The 19,656-nt window shown below is 39.7% G+C and overlaps 1 protein-coding gene across 10 annotated transcripts in view; it reads right to left on the bottom strand.

Annotated features, from left to right (window-relative positions):
- LOC145998714 (uncharacterized) overlaps positions 1–19,656 on the bottom strand; it is a 372,904-nt gene that overhangs the window by 113,411 nt on the left and 239,837 nt on the right. For all 10 annotated transcript variants that reach the window (XR_014443344.1, XM_083135223.1, XM_083135230.1 and 7 more), the window contains one exon: positions 16,421–16,534. Coding sequence is in view for 9 of the 10 variants with exons in the window: in XM_083135223.1 (XP_082991349.1) it covers positions 16,421–16,534 (114 nt within the window). In the remaining variant the exon portion in view is untranslated. The remainder of the gene's footprint in view (positions 1–16,420; positions 16,535–19,656) is intronic.

Below are 19,656 nucleotides of genomic sequence, written 5' to 3'. Positions count from 1 at the left end.
ATTCATCTGTATCTTGTATTTAACGTAAGAGGTAGAAAAAAAACGTAAACTAATCAATGCAATTGGAAGTTGCACATACCTTATAGGAATCATGCGACCAACACAGATTGGCGATGCCTTTGAAGGGCGGTGGTGGCACTCCCCCCTCCTATTACCTCAAGAAAGGCATATTTTAAACCTTGTCCCTCCTTCCAATCCCCCCGAAGTATTTGAAGTTGGCCAATTTGCAAGCACAATTTCCTTTCAGAAGGCCTGAAGTTACATTAACAAGAATTAAATCAGTTTCTATTTTGAATTCTTTATTTAAACAAGGTGATTTGGTTAAGTTTAATTCTGCATTTACGGTGTGCAAGGGGTGACCTTTCTCAAGACACCCAAATGTCAACCTCACTTCCAAGTTGAACATCCAGGACTGCATTTTGCCGCTGACTCAGCTCTGGCGTCTGGACACTCAGCCAGTATAATCCTCTACGGAACTCGTGTTTGTGTGCTGTCCATAGGTGTTGGTGATTGTCCCTTCATAAATCTCATCTTATCATCATTCATCTTTATCTTCGGAATAAGCCAAAAGTGGCAGAAACGCGAAGTAAAATAAATCAGATCATTCATTCATTCATTCATTCTGCATTTACGGTAGCGATGAACAAGTTTCTCTGGGAATATCTATGGCGCTACGACGGCAGGGGTCCAGGGGTCCCGGGTTCGAATCGTGACCTGGGCATGGGTGTTCTTCGTGTGTCCCTTTATCACGCCATCACTTATCCTCATCCTTGCGATTAGCCAAATATGACAGAAATGCGAAGTAAAACCAAATCAATAATTTTTACAACCTGCACACGAATGTTACGAGGAATCCATATTCGCGCGCGCACGTCCACGTGTTTGCAGATGGAAACTCTGAATAGGATCTGTCAGAGAAGTGAAGAGTAACAGATAATGCCCAGCCTCCGCCTTCGCGGCCAAACAGAGTTCCATGAACCCCCAGACTGACCGGTCCGAAGCAGAATCTGACATCATCTCTGCATTCTTCATCAACGGAGCCAATCTCATCTTGCTTTCTGATGGAGGGATCAGCTAGTCTCCAACGTGTTTTTCGCATGTTGAACCTCCTACTTCAGTCGCCGGGCGAGTAAGTTTTATTTGTCCAATGACAGTAAAGCACAGCTACCCTAACCTATTTCCACGGTAGCATAATTACAAGGGTGCCGCCAAAAAAATTTAATGTAGGGGGTTAGGTCATTGTTAATATTTATTAGCAAAAATAATAACAATAATAGTTAGTGTCACTATCATAATTGCTATTACACAATAATTATTATAAAATAATAAAAATAAATAATTTCATTCCAAATGTATTATTAAATTGTTATTATTATAATTATATAAATTGGGGACTTTGCTGCTCGTTCCACCAGATGAGTGAACACTCAGCACAACTGTTTTCATTATTTTCTAACATTATACTGAAATACATAATTATTCAATTTTGTTATTAACTTTTACACACCTCGTTCAAGAAGTTAAAAGTTAGGAGGAAATTATGTTGTTTGACTTCATACATAAAATTCTAATTTTTCAAATTTTGTAATCCATGGACTCATTTATTACTTTGGATTAAATTATTGTACACTCATTTTTTTCTGTCATTAACAATAAAAGCAACAAGTTTTCTGTTGTTTTTTTGGGGGGGTTACTTGAAATGAACGATGTCTATTTCCAGGGGATCCATGGACCCACTCGGCTAGCTCTAATTTGTTGTCAGATTTTCTCGCAATTCTTTGACGAAAATCAATCTGGTTTGATACGGATGTATCAGAAGACCTAATAAAGCTTCGTTATTTTTGTACAGCCGTTTGACGTAACACAAATAAAGTCTTCATATTTATTGAAAGTAGAGGACTGGTAAAAGCCTTCAGTTTGATAAAAATAAAATCCAGAAGTCCTGATGAAGGAGTATGACAATACTACGTGTCAGTGTGGCGATTGGGCTCCGAAATTGGGGGAGGGGGGCAAGTTGGCAATACTGGGGGGCAAGGGCAGTTTACTTCCCCTTGGTAGATAAGATTTAGCATAGTGCGGGGACAAAATTGGCAAAAAGTGGGGGGAAGCTGCCCCCACTCCCCTCCAAATCGCCGCCACTGCTACGTGTTAATTAAGTTACTAAATAGAGATGGCAAGTTAATATAACAAAAAAGTGCGCCGAGACAATGAGAAATAATAAACATAGATAACAATGCTATTAAAACAATTGTGTTGGAACTGACACACGCTTTTCATAACGGAAGTGTTGAAAGCTCATACTTTTTGTCTCCCACCATGTAAGTTTTAAGATATACGTGGGAAAGAGTTAAACTGATAACATTATACACGTCATGCACCTAACCTTGGATTTCTCTATAAATGACTATCACCGAAGAAGATTCGAATTTTAAATGGAAGTACAATTTTTCTGCACACTTAGGTGCTGATGCAAATTAAGATCTTCCCTAGCATAAGCACAGTTTGTTCAATGCAGAATGTGAAGGTCGAATCACACGGAACTGGAATTCCAGTAGGAATGTCCTAGTTGGCGCTGGACTGGCTACATGGCTGGAAATGATGGCTACAAGACTGAATGCAACTGCTAGATTCTGTGGAATAGCCAATCAGAGCGAAAGTTTGGTCAAGTGAAGATATTCTGTGAGTTTGGCAAGGAAACGTTCTTTGTGGTTTCCGAGTGTTTTTTGTTTGCTGCTAGATGCTGTGCATTCGTGTTTATTAATATTTAGGAATTTATCCAAAGCGATGAGATTTGTACACAACAAATGAGATTAACCGATAATGAAAATTATTATTACTAGTGCATTAAATGTTTGACATATTTAGTTGAACAAAATATTTTTTTTATGAATGAATCCTGCGAATCTCGTGTATCAATACAGATTTCAGAGTATTCAACTTCTTCAGTACACCTTCATTACCATAGTTTCTTTCGAGACAATTTCTAGCCCATGATTTTCTTTTAATTCCTTTAATTTAAATTTTTAATAACAGCCGTAGCTATTGCCCTACATTCTTCATTCAACTTCTGACGAGAAAAATCCCCGTGCACGACTGCAGAAAACGAGAATCGAAGCTCTGTTTCGGCGTCGCCACAGAATATACAAGGCATTTGCATTGCAAAGCAAAGCATTAGGTGAAATTCAGGCACCTGTTGAAGAACATGAAAAGACAAATAAGGCTGTTGCTGTTTTCGCCTTCTCCAGAAAGCTGATTCAGCAAAATTCTACGAGATGGTAAGCATTTTCCTTCTGGAAAGGAGACACTTCGCCTTCCATTAAATGTGTTGATAATATAACCACAGAGAAGGTCCCACATAAAAGACTCGATCAAGCGAAAGTTTCTTCCATCTAAAAGTACAATGAACCCTTCTCCTGCTCACACGTAAATTATCTGTATTGATATAAATCCTCTATTTATCACACAACATAAAATACAGTTCACAGATCACTGCAAGTTTCTTCAATATCATTCATGGCTATCCCCTCATCTAACTTTACACATATCATATCTCCCAATATAAGTCCTTACTACCTAAAATTTATCTAAATGTGCCTTCATGGCACTGTGCTATATGCACGGGGAACTTTACGTTATCTATTGTATTGCCAATTTAGTGCAAAGTGCAAGGAATATACTGAAGTTTATCTTTATGCCATTTTAAATTCACCTATTACTGAATTCGCGTATTCCAGACACCACTCGAAAAGCAGCAGGTGCGAATTTGCTTAGACCTTCGCTTCGTGACAAACGATATCCATTGACAAAACCAGCAGATCATTGCAGTTCCATGAACCTGCAAATCACCACCAAAGAACACTTTCCATTACGCGATTCTGAAGATATGCTTTCTCCTGTTAGAAAGCTCTGCACACTTTCTTGGCTCCTAAATGATTCCCACCATATGCAAGCAAACGACATGTGAACAGACTTTTTAATGAAATCTTGTTACGGAATAACTTCTACTGAGACTCCCATTCATATAGTCAGAGCAATTTGAGGAATTATTTTGTTATTTCCGTTGCTAAACGTACAACGGTTACATTACGATGATAGCTGTAACTGCTAAACCACGGTGCGCGTATTTTCATTAATTAGAATTTTGCTAATACAGCCTTCCAGCTTTACAGTAAAAGTTTTGTGAACGTTGTACAGCCAAGAGCAAAGGTGAGGAACGAGGAAAGAACAACATGGAAGAAGCCGTAGCTAGACAACCCACATCGCATATCAACGTGGTGTGTTGCATACATTTCAAGGGATCTTCACTTCAGATGGGAAAAAAATGACAAATAGTTTATCCCTGCTTCAATCTCTTATGCTAGGATCCAATATCTTGTATTGTTGTTTGCTTTCTTCTTTCGTTTTCTGCTGACAATATCGGGGGTGCCAGAATGACTGCGAAAGCGAAATTTTCGAACTTCATGTGTTTCGTGGTTGTTCCAGTGTTGTACTTCCCTTTCGCAATTAATCCGTTTTGCAGTTGTATCTCTCGCGCTTATTCCAGCGTTACGGATTACCTTTGCGATTAATTTTATTTCCGGTTATCCGTTTCGGCCTTAATTTTATCGTTTCGAGAAGAATATTATTCGCAGTTGTTCCGTTCGAGCTTAATCATATTCGCACTTGATATTTAGCTGATATTTCATTTCGTGCTTTTTCCTGGACATTTATTCTGTTCTTAGTAAATCTTGTTCCATGTTGTTTAAGCACCTCATATTACTTGCAGTCAACAAAAAATTCTAAATTTAACATTATAGAAGAAATGATCCTTGTGAAATCGACATTAGAATTCACCCTAGCACGTTATATAATGGGCCAATTCGTTGTGTGTTTCGGGTAGCCTGCTTCTAAGGATATGGTTGTTCCCTTTGTTCACGTGACTACATGAATTACTAAAGGTGTCTATTTATTTCTTACTTTGATTACCGACTTGTTTTATTTTACTTCGCTTTTCTGCCGCTTGGCTAATCGCGAAGACGAGGATGAGTAATGGTATTGATAAAGGTACACAAAAACACCCATGCCCAGGCTGAGATTTGAAACCAGGCCCCCTGGCGTCGTAGCCCGATTGTTTCTTTCATATTTTACAATCATGTTGTACCACTTTTGATTAATCTCAGCGATGAGATCTCGAACTTGATAGATACTTAGAACGACCATATGAGGCGTAGAATTTACAGTTGTGTCAAGGCCTCCATTACGGAATAAAAGAAGCGGTTGCCTCACAATCTCGCAATCAAAGGTTCTGAGATTCGACTTCTGACCTTGCCATGGGTGTTTTGTTCGCATATCTCTATCAATTTAATCTACTTATAATTCAACTTTATCGTGGTGATTAGCTAAAAAGTAACAGAAAACGAACATGGCTAGCTGTAACAGAAGGGCAAAATAGAACCTTGTGAGAATGACTCTTTATTGTCAACTCTTTGATTCTCACGTCCTTGAGGTTAACCACAAGGATTTACGGTCGTGTTAAAAGGTTTTTCAAGTCTGTTTCGAACGTGTGACTAAATTTCAGTGTGGAAAACTTCAACTTGGAAACCATGAATCATTCACCACCAAAACCTATTATGACCTCATCTATTTCATCAATCCACCAAATTGTCACGATTAACCTACAGGAAGAAAAGTGACATACAATAACCTAAAAATACAAATAGCTATCAGCTTGTCTCTTAGGGCTTGGACTCGTAATCCTTTGGTTAGCTCTAAGTTTTTTGGGTAGCTATTAGCTTGTCTTTTAAATCACTTGTCCTAGGTTCGTTTAAAGTTACACGCCTATTTGTTAGCTTGTTTTTAAGGAACTATGTCTTAACTAGCTATAAACTGCACGGCTAGCTATCAACATGTCTTTTAAGGCTATGCACTTGGAATCCTTGGCTAACCCCTTTCCTTTTGGCGTACCCTACCGAGACGACTCTTCCCAATGCGAAGCCTATTTAAAATTACCCTAGTGTACAATTCAATATTTGCCATTATATTGCAGTTGCAGATAGAAAGTAGCCACTTTATACATGTGTAGGGTTACATAAAAGAAGTAATTTCAGAAAGAGATCGTTTCCGAATTCTGTTGCAGGTAGACACGAAGACAATTTTTGAGAATGGCGGACATACGAAATTGAAACATCTGTATGTCTCCACCGTTGGTGTTTCTTCTTCTCCTCTGCCCTGTGATTGGTGTATCAAGAAGTAGAAACTGTTCATTTTACAAAGATGAAATCCTGAATCAGAATATTTCCATTTCAAGTTCGGTCATCTCATCTTCTGACAGCCATATTGGAAAACTGCTGCCAACCAGAAAAGAATAAAAGTTAATAATCACAATATAATTCTGTATGTATGCATCTACCGTAACCAGTGGCGGTGATTAGGGGGAAGTATGCTAACCCTTGTCTATCCAAGGGTCTTTCCTTGTCCCCCCTCCCTCTGCCAGTTTTGGCACCAAGTCACCGCTACTGACCGTAACGATAATTGCTTTGTAGAACAAGACTTGATTGATTTATATTTGTTTACTTTGCTTCACTTTTCTGCCACCTTTGGCTAATCGCGAAGATGATTATGAGTGGTGATATGATGAAATTGATAAAGAGACACAAAGAACACACACGTCCAGGCCGGGATTCGAACTCGGGACCTCTGGCGTCGTAACGCTCTATGCTAACCACTCCGCCACGGAGGCCGACAGTAGAACAAGACATAACACCACCACCCCTTACATACATCCGTCATTAACGCAATTCCGGGCTTGATAGAACAAAAAACACGCAGTAAACAACAAGACATATGCGTTTAAAAGGAAGTTATATTAAGATGTGTGTTTTCGACAGTTCGAATACGTAAACATTCCAAAACAGTTGCACGAAGGAAGCGGAAATCACTTAAGGAAAAGCAACTATTACAGACGCAGATATTTACGGCAAGCACTGCTATAATAAATAGTTACAGGCAGCAATATAGCTTCCTCCTGCCTTCTCACAAGCGAGAAAGGTATATATTAGAACAAACCAGCGCAGGACTTCCACTGGGGCAATACATCAACGCCCGTCGACTATAAATGGCAAGAAACAAGAGCATAAAAAAGGCTTTCACTCAAAGCTTTCGTTCCAACTTCTTTTCCCTTCTGTGGCAGGCGAAATGAAGTTCCTTTTGCTCCATGAATATGGATGGAGACGCAAGGACGTTCTTGAACGTGCAACCCCTTCCCTCATTGTGCGTAACGATGCTAACCAGCAGACAAGAACGCACCGTTTCGGGACGATAATGTAGGTCTGGGTTTCAACTCGCTTCGTTTACTTCGCCCTGAATGAGTCTCTAAACGCACTAACTGCTTTGTTCAATGACGAAACATGCGTCTTTTGTGCGTAAAGATGATTGCAGAGGGAAAAAGAAAGCTCAGCAGAGAACGCAGGAAAAGTGTGTTCCCACGCACACTTTCAAAAGCTAATAGCTTTTTAATCCACACACTTGTCTGAAGTTATGTGCCTTCCTCTTCTTCGAACTTGCTTTGCATTTTTCGGATTCCTTTTTATTAGCTCTGAAAGGTCATTATGGGTGATAACGAGACGAGTTATTTTCCGACGTCTTTCTACCCTGCTCTCATCGCAACGATGAGGATGAATGACGATTGATGGCCTACATGACGAGACAAACCCAATGACACATTCTTGCCTCACTTAGAATTCGAACCCAGGTCAACTAGCATCGTGTTGCGTTACGCCAACGATCATGGACGTCCGGAAGAGGGGGTAATGGAGGGTCATGCCCTCCCACCTGGAAAATGAATGTCCACCTAAAAAATATGTGTTACGCACATAATTTCATTTCGGACACAGTAATTTGTTATCTATTATAAGTGCGTTGAAGGAACATGATAATTTCAGACTGAAACAGTGTTCTTTGGGGGGGGGGGCAACACTATTATGGGAGAAAATATGCCTCTTTTGCCCCCCACCTTGGAAAAACATACCTTGCTTGCTCCTCCTTAGAAAAAATTCTGCGGACGTCCATGCCAACAATGTATTTATCATGAACCTCATTATGAAAAAAACCGACCTCTTTGATTAGCACAGTGCACCACGATCCCAGAGGTCCCGGTTTCGAACCCCGGCCTGGACATGGGTGTTCTTTGTCAGTGTCGCCTTCATTCATTTCATCATATCATCACTCTTCTTCATCGTCGCGATTAGCCAAAAGTGGCAGAACAGCGACGTAAAATAAACCAAATCAAAATATCAATTGTTAATTTTAATCAACTGTAATTTTGCGGACTCATAAAAATTACTCATGGCTTCTCAAGTACGAAGAGGTTAACTCAAGGGGTCACGGGTTCGATACCCGGTGGAGGCACACTTTAAACTGTAGGTCAAGTCCCGATTAGCCTTACTGTACATAAACTGGACTTAAAACATCAACCCAACAACAACAACGAAGAGGTTAACAAAAGTACCATTCACCTGTGCATTATAATGAATCTGCAAAATTGAGGGGGGTGGCAAGTGCCCCCTTGCCCCAGCTAAGTTACCCCTATAACATAGCCTATACTAAACTCAACGAATCATCCCAATTTTTATCTCTTATTACGAAATGCAGCGAGCATAACAATAAGCAACGAAGTACAATAAATGAAAACAAACAGGAAGAACTTACTGAGGACCATATTCCCGGAAACGCGCTGTCTGGAGGGGGGAAGGGGAGGCTGTTCAGAGAGCGCAAACGGCTTGGGTTGGGTGGAACGACTTATGGAACAACGGGAGTAGAAAATAATAGCGGACCCTTTCCTTTTGTCACTCAGTAGAACGGAACAAAGGGACATCCATTTTTGTCGCAATGTGGGAACACACAGACCCGGAGCCCGCTATTCGTGTCCGGATGTCACAATGTTTCATTTCGCTCTCCTTTTTAAAACATGTTACATCACACGGGAGAATAACAGTAAATAAGTCGCAGGGAAAGATATTGGATTTGATGCAATACAAAGGGATATTGCTACAGCAATACATGTTCATTTTTCTTCCTTCGTGATACTAGCTCTACAGAAAAAAAAATCGTCAATTTTTTTAAGGACGTTGGGGCAGATTTGGCGAAAAAAATTCAAAACTCTGCAAAATCCAAATGTATGCATACCGTGTTAGTTTTAGATGTCTCGAGGAAGGGGAATCGTCCCACCAGCACTCTCCCACAATGCGGTAAGGTATTAGCAATTTATTGTGAATAGCCTAAGATTAGGCTACAATTGCAATGTCCAAAATAATAATAATAATAATAATAATAATAATAATAATAAACCCCCAGGTAAAACCATAAATACGCCACTATCATGGAAGTAGATATTTTTTTATCAAGTAGAAAACTTGTACATCCTTTGCTCATCTAAACATGAACCTAGCTAGGCTGATGTGTTTGGGGGCCATATTTGAATATTACATATATAAATTACATATAATTATATGTACTGTTTTCTATGTATTAATAATATTCATTACACAATATATTAACCACACACAAATTTTGCGTTGTAAGTTTTGATTAATATCTGGTCGTAGTTTATAAAGAAAATATATATTAATTTATTATTATTATTATTATTATTATTATTGCATTTATATTTAACTTAGTTTAACAAGTACAAAACTAAGAAGTAATCTACATGCAAAATTTTCAAAACAAAAATAAATTGGAGGTTTATTTAAAATTTTAAGGTAAGGATTGGGGAGTCAGCCCCCGCCTTAAAGACGCCCCTGCATCTAAACGTGATTGCATTGACATAACCTTTCGGATTGCAAAAAACGCCTCCATGCCCTGCGAAGGAAGATGCAATTCGTCGTATCAATGACCCCTTTTCCCCCGAAAGTCACGTTTCCCTTCCATCTCGGGAACTTACGAAACCCGTTGAGACAGGTCTTTTCCCAGGCGGTGGATTTAAAAATAATCATGGTCAGGAGTCGTGACTGCGGGCCCCTCCTCCCGCCTGGCTCAATGTCCGATACGTCACGCACCGGGGTATTGTTACGGATGCATCGCTGGAAGAACGGTGCGGTTACCGCTTCCGCATAAACAGACCAGTGACGTCACTGACGTGTACACTGGTTGTGGCCATCTCTCCCTCTTAGAAAAATCCACAGATGCATGGAGATTGAAACATGGTCAATATACAGTTCATGCTCTGCTCCAAATGAGTAAGAGGTCCAAGGATGGATACGGTGTTGCCATATTTGTTGCTTTACACGTAGTCATAAACCACCCAGTGTTGCCACACGAAGGAAAATTCTAGGTGGAAATGGAAAAGATAAATTTTACGAAAAGCATAAAAAATCCGGGGAAATGTTAAGATTCACCCAAGCCACATATTAAGATCAATCTCTTTTCAAGTCTGACAGACATTTTGCCTCTCCTTCTTCGCGTAAACCTAACTTTAGTACTGACATAAACGCGAAAGGATAAAGTAATTGACCCTAGAGAGGCTACCGTTTAAAAAAAATCGAGACTTACCGCCCGATTTGTATTCTAGATCGTAACACCCGAGTTGTCCCGGCCTGAGGATCGCATCCCATTTCATCTAATCCCGTTTCACTTAATGTCTTATCAGCTACTGTCAATCAGATCTGACAGGCCAGGTCATAAATAACATTATATTGTGCTGACAAGCAATTAGGCGAAACGGGACTACACGGGCCTGAGCATGGGTGTTCTTTGCGTGCCCCTTCCTCAACTTCATCCCATCATCGTCGCGATTAGCCAAAGCATTCAAGCGACGCTTAACAAAAATACCAATACAAATTGGATGTATCTTTTTCTTTCTTCTATTCTTCAGATATCGCGAAACTGTCACTGTTAACATAATATACGAGTATTTACTGAATTCGTCTCTGTTCTCAGTGTCTCAATGAGTGAACGTGACAAAAACGCCCTGAGATGTCACGTTCGAAGCAATGGAGAACGACTTTGTCCTGACCCCCTCAAGACGCTCAAGATGGCGACACATGCACATGTCCACCTCCACTAACTAACTCTCTAGCCTTCTTAAACCCGAAGGTGTATGGCTGCAGCAACACAAGCCTTCCATCCAATTCCATTCTCCCCGATTTCCTTTAGGTCCATCTCAACATTATACCCCCCACCTTCGTCTTGACCTTGCCACAGGTCTCTTACCATCAGGTTTCCCAGCAAGAATCCTGTAAACTCTTCTTTCCTCTCCCATTCGCACCACATGGCCTGCCCATCTAAATCTTCTTGATTTAATTATTCTACATTTTCTTTATGCATTGAACTTCGTAGGCGACATACAACGAAAAAGTCGCTCGTGTGACCGTATCCTCAAGATTCGGAAAAACGTGTGACTCCTGTATATCCGAGATGTGGTAATTTGTGTTATTTCATGCACAAAATCTTACATTTTTTAGTTTGTTCTGATAAAACCTAGTGGTTCGCAGTGGCGTCGCGTGCTGTTCGCATACGAGTGTTCACAATAATGCTTTTGTACTTAATGCAGATTTACTCCTCCTCCTTGTAACTTCATCTTCAATTGAAAAAGTGAGAATAACAGTCCAATTTATTTTCAACAATTCCCCCCCCCCCAAATCACGCTATATTTGAAGTAATACAAGAAAGATTTAGGGGAAATTGTCCCTCTCCCCCTCAAAATCCGCCAGGTTTAGCGAATTCTCTCTAAAGTTTGTAACTATGTAGCATAGACCTTTTCGAGTACCCCTAGACATGCCTTGTATATGCTGCACTCTGGTGCCGAATGTAAGAAGTATTGCCGCTTGCATCAGTGTTCGCACAGCGAATTGAACATCTTCGGAGTATAGTGGCCAACAGCCCCTTAGCTGTCCGCTCTATGCAACACGCACAGCAATTGTGTCCAATGCCCTCCGTGGAACACCGTGGGAGTTAGTGTAACCAACCATCTAGAAAAGTTATCACGAAAGAAGTCGTGTCAGACTAAATTGTGTGTATATACTCGTACATCAAACATAGTATTTTTTCGAATAAACATATGTATGTCTGTGTGTGCATTTAATATGTACGTAATTTAAGACACATACATGAGTGTTCACGTGCTCGTGCGAACATTAACACGCGACGCGCCTGGTGGTTCGCCCGACGTTCTTAGTTATTGCTTATATCCACTCATTTTGCATTATTGTTGTGCCAATTAAACATAGCGATGCAGAAACTAGAAATTTTACATAGACCTTATTTATTGCGAGTTCGTTAGTATCCTTGAAGCGTTTTACAACTTAATATAATAATTAAGTCAATAAAAAAAATCCCGCATAGCAACGAATGCACTTCCGGTTTTGCGTTTCCTTTCCAAACACTCGTTCCATCGCAATGAACATGTCAAAAAGGATATTAAGAGTTCCGCCTTCCCCGCCTTTCTGTTTTTTATTTCGAATTCCTGGGTTGCTGCGATGCGTGGCGCGTCAATTTTTTATCATCTAAAAACAACTCAGGCCAGCAGTTTAATCATACAAGTCGCGTGGATGCATTTTTTTCCCAACGGAATCCATAAATTCACTGAATCGAGAAAGTGCGGTTGTGATAAAAATAATAAAAAAAAACACGTAAATCATCTGCTGTTTCCACATACCGTTATTTTTACAAAACGTTCATCTTCTGCAAGTCATTAAAATGTACCTGATCCAAACCTTACACTTGATTTCAACTCTGAAGGGTTTAACAAACGACTTTCCACTTCGAATCACATGTGTTCTGTTTGACAGAATTGAAGCTTGTCTCACTTTTTTTTAATATTACTATTAATTTCTATTCAAGAGTTGATCTCTTGTAATGGGATATTTGAACAACTCAAAAAAAGTTAAGGAAGCATGTTTTCATAAAAAATAGAGAAGAGTTTCTTTTGCAACCACCATACTTGCAGTAACAAGATGTTTCAATACGTGACAAGGCACGCTGAAAGAGATGGATTGGTTCATGATTACATAAAAATTCGAGAAGGGTTATTTCTTGCTGGCAGAAACCATCATGATCAAACACTCTTCAAAACACTATAATTACAACGAAATTCTTCACCTAAGTAAAGTGGATCACAGCCGATTCTTCAAGAGATAATAGTGTGTGTGTCCTTCAAGTAATAGCGAGTAGAGTAAATGGCCAGTTTAAAAAGTTCAAAAACCCTTAGATAATCATCTAGTTTTTTAATGCATCTTGTAAGACCGAAGAACTGGTGTGCGTGATTTCTGCACCTTAATTTACTGCTGATAGAAGATGTGGCTGCCGTTCTTTAGAGTGTACTCGTGAAAAAAAGAGCTAGGTAAGAGTTTGTTTCAAGTTTGACAAATAGAATCGAACGTGCATACTGATGCATTATGTAGAATTGAAATGTTCCCTTTTTCTTTTCAAAAGGATATCTAAATGATCGTTTTGAATTTTTACCCCAGAAAATAAAAGTTTTACCTAAAACAATGGGCAGTTTTAGACATAATAATGTCCATTGATTGAACTTTTGTCCTTAAAAAGATTCTAACAATGGCTTTATACTATCACGAAATCAAGATTGGATGTTATCCATTGTTTTCGTGTCACCATATTGTGTTCCCTTGTGACCTAGTGTAGGTGGGGCTACATAAAATGTGAAGAATTCTTGGTTGCAAGTTTGAGCGACGCTTTGCTCGATCGGTGAAATTCAATGTTTATTGCCCATGTAGCTAGATTTCCTTATGTAACATCTCTCTAGACGCTTAACTAGGTGCCAGACTAGAAATTCTAGCATTCCGACTAACTAGAAAACTGGTTTTCGGAGCAGCCAATTAGAACCCACATTTAACTGTGTTGAGTAGTCATTTGTGTCATTTGTACAGTGTCATTTCCAGAGTCCGTGTCGCTTGCGCCGAGTCATTTGCGCCGAGGCTTCTTATCGGTTCATTTCCGCCGCGACATATGTCAAGACCTTCCTTGGTGGGTTTTCCCACAATCCGGAGTGTCATTACCGTCGCGCATACGTGTTTTTATGTCGTTGCCCAGCTCCAGCTGTGTTTATCTTTGATTGAAAAGGAAGGTGATTGATAAATGAATGTAAGATGAAAGTATATATGAGGGATCTACAAGGAAACTGATAACCCTAAATGTCGAGGTGTGTTAATCGTCAAAAATGGAAGAATTGTGGCATTCCGGAACATACATGTGTGCTAGACCATGCTGGGCTTGAAATTAAGAAGAAACTCACGAATTGCAAGAAGAGAGTTCGTGAAGAAGTGTTAACGTCTGTTTGGCAAATATTCCGACAAGAAATGATGAATGTCTAGACCGAGGTTTGAATATTGTTAGTAACGTTCCTGTTTACCAGACAGAAGTGTACCTGAACAAAAAAAGGAGATCGATTTTAGGTGTTCAAAAAGATGCACCAGATGCAGATCATCTCATTTACCAGAATCTTTGAAGTATTTTAATGACGGTTCTCCATTTCTTCACCTTGACGACACGGAAAATGGAAAGCGGTTGTTAGTTTTTGCTAGTGTCAGATTCAAAGATGTTCGGCAACCTCAGAAACCGTATTTTTAGATGGCAGTGTAGTGTATAGTCTAATAATTAAATGCAATAGACTGGCACATTTATGTTGCTTCCCAAGGGTACATTTACGTAGTACTTGTAGAATGCTTGCAATATTTTAACAATAGTTAATAGGCTGATGCTGATTTATGTATTTTGTGTTGTGGAATAAAATTGATACAAGTAATCCTGTGTAACGTCTTTTAAAATAAGTACTGAAAACTCATATTTGACTCTCTGGATATGTTTAACATTTCAGTGTAAACACAGCTTTGCAACGTCATAAACACACGTTTGATTTTATGTTTTAAGTCCATTTTATGCACTATGCACCATGTGCCCATAAACACACGTGCGCGGCGGTGATGATACTCTGGATTGTGGGAAAACCAGCCAAGGAAGGTCTTGACATATGTCGGGGCGGAAATGAACCGATAAGAAGCCTCGGCGCAAACGACACGACAGCTTACTTTATTTTCACGCAAAAGATCCAACTGCACAAAACAGAATGAATCACCGATGCACAAAAGAAATAGAAAATACGAGTCAATGCAATTGAAAACATAGCTTGAAATGTGCTTTTGCAAATGCGCTGTATAAAAAAATGGTCTTGATGAGCACGCACTGTTGCTATATCAAGAGTTCGTTTTATGTTATTATAACACCATAAACTGGGCAGTGTACAGCATGGTCGTCGCCAGAAATTTTTGCGGCGGGTCGGGCAAATGATAAAAGTTGAATAGCAGAAAAATTATAAGTATTATTACCACGGTTATAAATGTTATTATACAACAATAAATATTATAAACCAATAAAAATAAATGTTATTCGAAATAATAACATTATTATTATTATATGAATGCGTAGACTCGATCCGCCAAACAAGTGAATACCAGCACAACTGTTTTCCATTATTTAATTTGCATTTTATTCAGTTAGTATCTAAAATGCATTTTGATATTAACTTTTGCACGTCTCGTTCAAGAAAAGGCTTTAAGTGTTAGGGGGATTTCTTTTATAAAGTTTGTTGTGTGACCTCTCATCTACATACAGCTGTAATTCTTAGAGTTTTGAAAACTGTGAAACCATTTGTTCTTTGGATGAAATGGTAGAATATAACCTTGTTCCTGTATTTTTCACTCAATGTTTTCCATCCAATGCATTTTTACTTTGATTATTCTGTTCTAATACTAACTAAATGAACATTATTTCTGTTCTTAACAATAAGAGCAACAAACTTTTAACTTTATGTTTAAATGAACGATGTCAATTTCCAGAGGGGGTCCACCGACCCATTCGACCCCCCTCCCGACGCCCATGGTGTACAAAACTGATAACGCTAATAAAAATCAAGAGGGATTTAGATCTAGAGAAAAAAGAAAGTGAACAACCTGGCCAAAAGGTCACCTAAATAGGTGAGGGCCAATAGAGGAAACAAACAAGTATATGAAGAATTGTGTGCAAAGACAATCATACTCGGGGACATGAATTAGGGGAGCCTGAATTTGCACTGTTGTCAAATTGCAACTGATTTTTTAAAAGCATATTACAATGCATGTTCGCATTTGCACCCGTCTTTGTAATATAATAATACAAAAAAATCAGGGATGAAAACAATGTAGTGATGGCGACAGCGTTAACACTGTGCCAATGCGGAGAACTAACTTGTTAGCCTGAGCATGCAGAAGGGCTCAAGTAGTAAATCTAGCTCCACGAGCACAGGTTCAAATGTAAAGTCAAGTGTATGGAGTGTTGTCCCGAGATTTACACAGAAATGAAGACATTGGTTAGCATCCAGGGAAAACCACATGAATGTATTTGTTGGGCGGCCTAGTCGATACAATATAAGTAGAAAATAAAATGAACTCACCAATTCTCTCTTATCGTGATTGTAGGTCTCCTCCGACTTTTTCATCTTCAGCTGCAGCTCAGAGATCCGCAGCAGGAGCCGCTTTTCCCGAAGGGACCAATCCTCGGAGAGCTCCTGGAAAGACCATAAAAAATCTTTAGTACGATACTTTTTAAATAACCTTTTAAAATCAATTGCCACATCAATTCAAGGCAAACTTATGGAAAAGTGAAATACAATAGTTACCTATCATGTATAAATCATATAAATTTACGTACCACTACTCTAACATATTTTACGTACAGCATAGTGTTCATAACAAGCATACTTGTACATAAGAATTAGTATGCGGTCTATCACTGTAGCAAGAAAAAATAATGCGAAGAACTACTAACTGAGCTACCGAGCCAAACCTGGTATCACCTGAAATGCAATCAATGATGCAGTGAAGTGAATAAATACATATGATGAGTTAATTGCATTAAGAAAATATAGAGAAAGCTTCGAGTCCCTTGGCCCTTTGAAAATACATGTGTCACAGTTTCTACCAACCTCGGACGAATTTACTGTTCTCTGTGCACTGTATTATACAGGGTGGCTCAATAAGTCACTTAACACCCTCAGTACAAGGCCACTGCGGCATGGAATGTGAAAATGGCGATGACCAATCATTGCCTGGCCAAGGGGGAACCACATTGACGCCACCCACACGGTCGGCGGCCATCTTGATGTCCGCCATCTTGAATTCAACTTCAGAATTTTAAATGGGAAGGGGGGTCGTGCGACATATCAAAATGGGCTAGAATTTCACGAGAAATGCAATGGTGAAGGTTTTCTCGACGTATATTTAACCAGTAAAAGGTTATGACTGAATTCTTGTACCAATTTGCTCCTTTTCGAGGTGTTAGAAAAATGCCTTAAAATTTGTTTAGCGCATCGGTAATGCATCGAGATCAAAGTGACGTCTAGGGAGAGAAGTTACCATGCCATTGCACACGATTTTAATCGGATACATCCATGAAGAGCTGCGCATTATAAATGGTTGTCGCGAACAATTTACAGTGTGACGTTTCCATTGAATTAAAAGTCCTTCATAGTGACAAGGTTAATGTTTATGTTCATAAGGAAGTTCATACGTTGATACGTCACACGACTCCCTTCCTATTTAAAATTCTGAAGTTGAATTCAAGATGGCGGACATCAAGATGGCCGCCGACCGTGTGGGTGGCGTCAATGTGGTTCCCCCTTGGCCAGGAAATGATTGGTCATCGCCATTTTCACATTCCATGCCGCAGTGGCCTTGTACTGAGGGTGTTAAGTTACTTATTGAGCCACCCTGTATGTTGATGTACAGTAGACTCACGATTAACCGAGGTTCCGGGTTAACCGAAGGAGTGGTTGGAAAACATCGCGCTTCATAACGCATCCCCTGTTTGTTTGCTAGTAAGTTGGAGTCAAGTCACCGTCCGCGCTGCACGTGTTCGTTACATTGTCGGTGTATCTGATTGTTACGGTGGTGTTTAAGTCTGTGTAGGCCTATTCTAAGCGGAAAAAGTGATCTTCTCATTTATGTTGTACTAGTAATAAATAATTATAATTACTATACAATTTTAAGTGTTGTTTCGTCATTTACGACCTATTAGCACATTATCTCCGTATTATCCGAGCTTTTCCGTATCCGAGGTAATCTCGGCCCCAATTAGCTCGGATAATCGCGACTCTACTGTACTTTAATTTTTATTTTAGTTCACTTCTGTACTACGATGCGAATGACCGATAAGTTTACGAAATGGGTAAGAGGCCCAGCACAAAGAAAAATCCCATGCTTTCCTGAACTCGCATAATGTAGTTCGCTTCAAAATGTTATTTTTGACACTGTGTATACATAGGGCACTGTAATGCATTTACTTCACGTCCAACTTACAATTGGATAACATCAATCGTATTGTATCCTTCACCATCATCAATACTCTCTATTGATATCCCGCCTCAAGAGTGTCGGTTTGTAATGTGTGGAAATAGCGTGTCTACCCACAGAGATGATATATAAAGTTGTAATCGACGTTTACAAAAACGCAGGTTTTGTACACAAACACATAGTAACATGCACTTACTGATTTTCATTCCATTCGGCTATAGGCGCAATTTATGCATATGGATCTGTTCAGGTCCAGGAGATCCAATGAACAAGTTGAGACGCGTTCAAGCTGACGTCACACGAAATTCCCGGAAAGAAAAGTGGACGGCTTGCACACCATCATGTATTCCACATTAGCGACAAGTGCCGGATCTACAACCTGCAAAACCCCGCAGTGCGGGGGGGGGGGGAGACGAGTAAGCCTTTAGGGGGGCCCTCAGCCATTGACATAGTAGAGGGTTCGTATATGCGCATATAAAAAATAAACGTAATTACTCAGAGGTACAGAAACGAATACAATATCACAGGTCAAGTTAAAGTTCCCTGTGCATTTAGCACCGTGAAGGGACATTTAGGATATGTGGGGGCAGGGCCCCACATATTTTCGATGCCGGACATCTTGGAGAGGTGATGTGATCAGCACCACGCTCCGGCCGCATTTACCCCCCCCCCCAACGGGTACCATTTGATTTGATGCTGGGTGGATCCTGGACCAGCATTTTGCGGGGACAAAGCCGGAAAAATTCCGACCTTAGATCAAATCAGGCTACAATTTCATGAGAAAATAGTGTCATATACGTATATATATCACATCACCACCCGTGTCGAAACCGGGAGGGAGGGGCAGAGGGGCCCGGGCTCATCCAGTTCTCGTTTGACCCCCTTATAAGGGGCCCAATGCATATCTTCCAACATATTACATACATTTTGCACACAGAAACTTCACACACAACAGGTAGGAAATTACGCAGGATTCTGCTCTGAAATGGTCAGAATCAATAACGGGGGACTATCACTCAATTTGAGTGTCTTTCTTGTGTTTGTGCGTTTACTATTTCAGTATGTCTTTTTTCAAACCGACAATGAATTAAGGAAAATTACTGGTATATTATGAATGAATATGTGCGAGAATAGAGGAAGAGGCGTGGGAATACTGTAGTCTTCAGGCTCTTGAATGAGTGAGTCCATTGCAAAATAGGCTCCTTTGTTTCGCTTCGGAAATGTCAAAAATCGCTCGCTCAGATGAAAATTTTTATCTTGGGCCTTCCTTTTTTAATGTAAATATGTGTGAAGATACTAAACTCCTATAAAATATTGTAAGAATAAGTATTATAAACAG

The sequence above is a fragment of the Lepisma saccharinum genome, chromosome 1 (assembly GCF_977018435.1).
Source record: "Lepisma saccharinum chromosome 1, izLepSacc3.1, whole genome shotgun sequence".
NCBI classification, from domain to species: Eukaryota; Metazoa; Arthropoda; class Insecta; order Zygentoma; family Lepismatidae; genus Lepisma; species Lepisma saccharinum.
The sequence above is the reverse complement of the archived record's forward strand: the minus strand, read 5'-3'. Positions and strand labels throughout refer to the sequence as shown.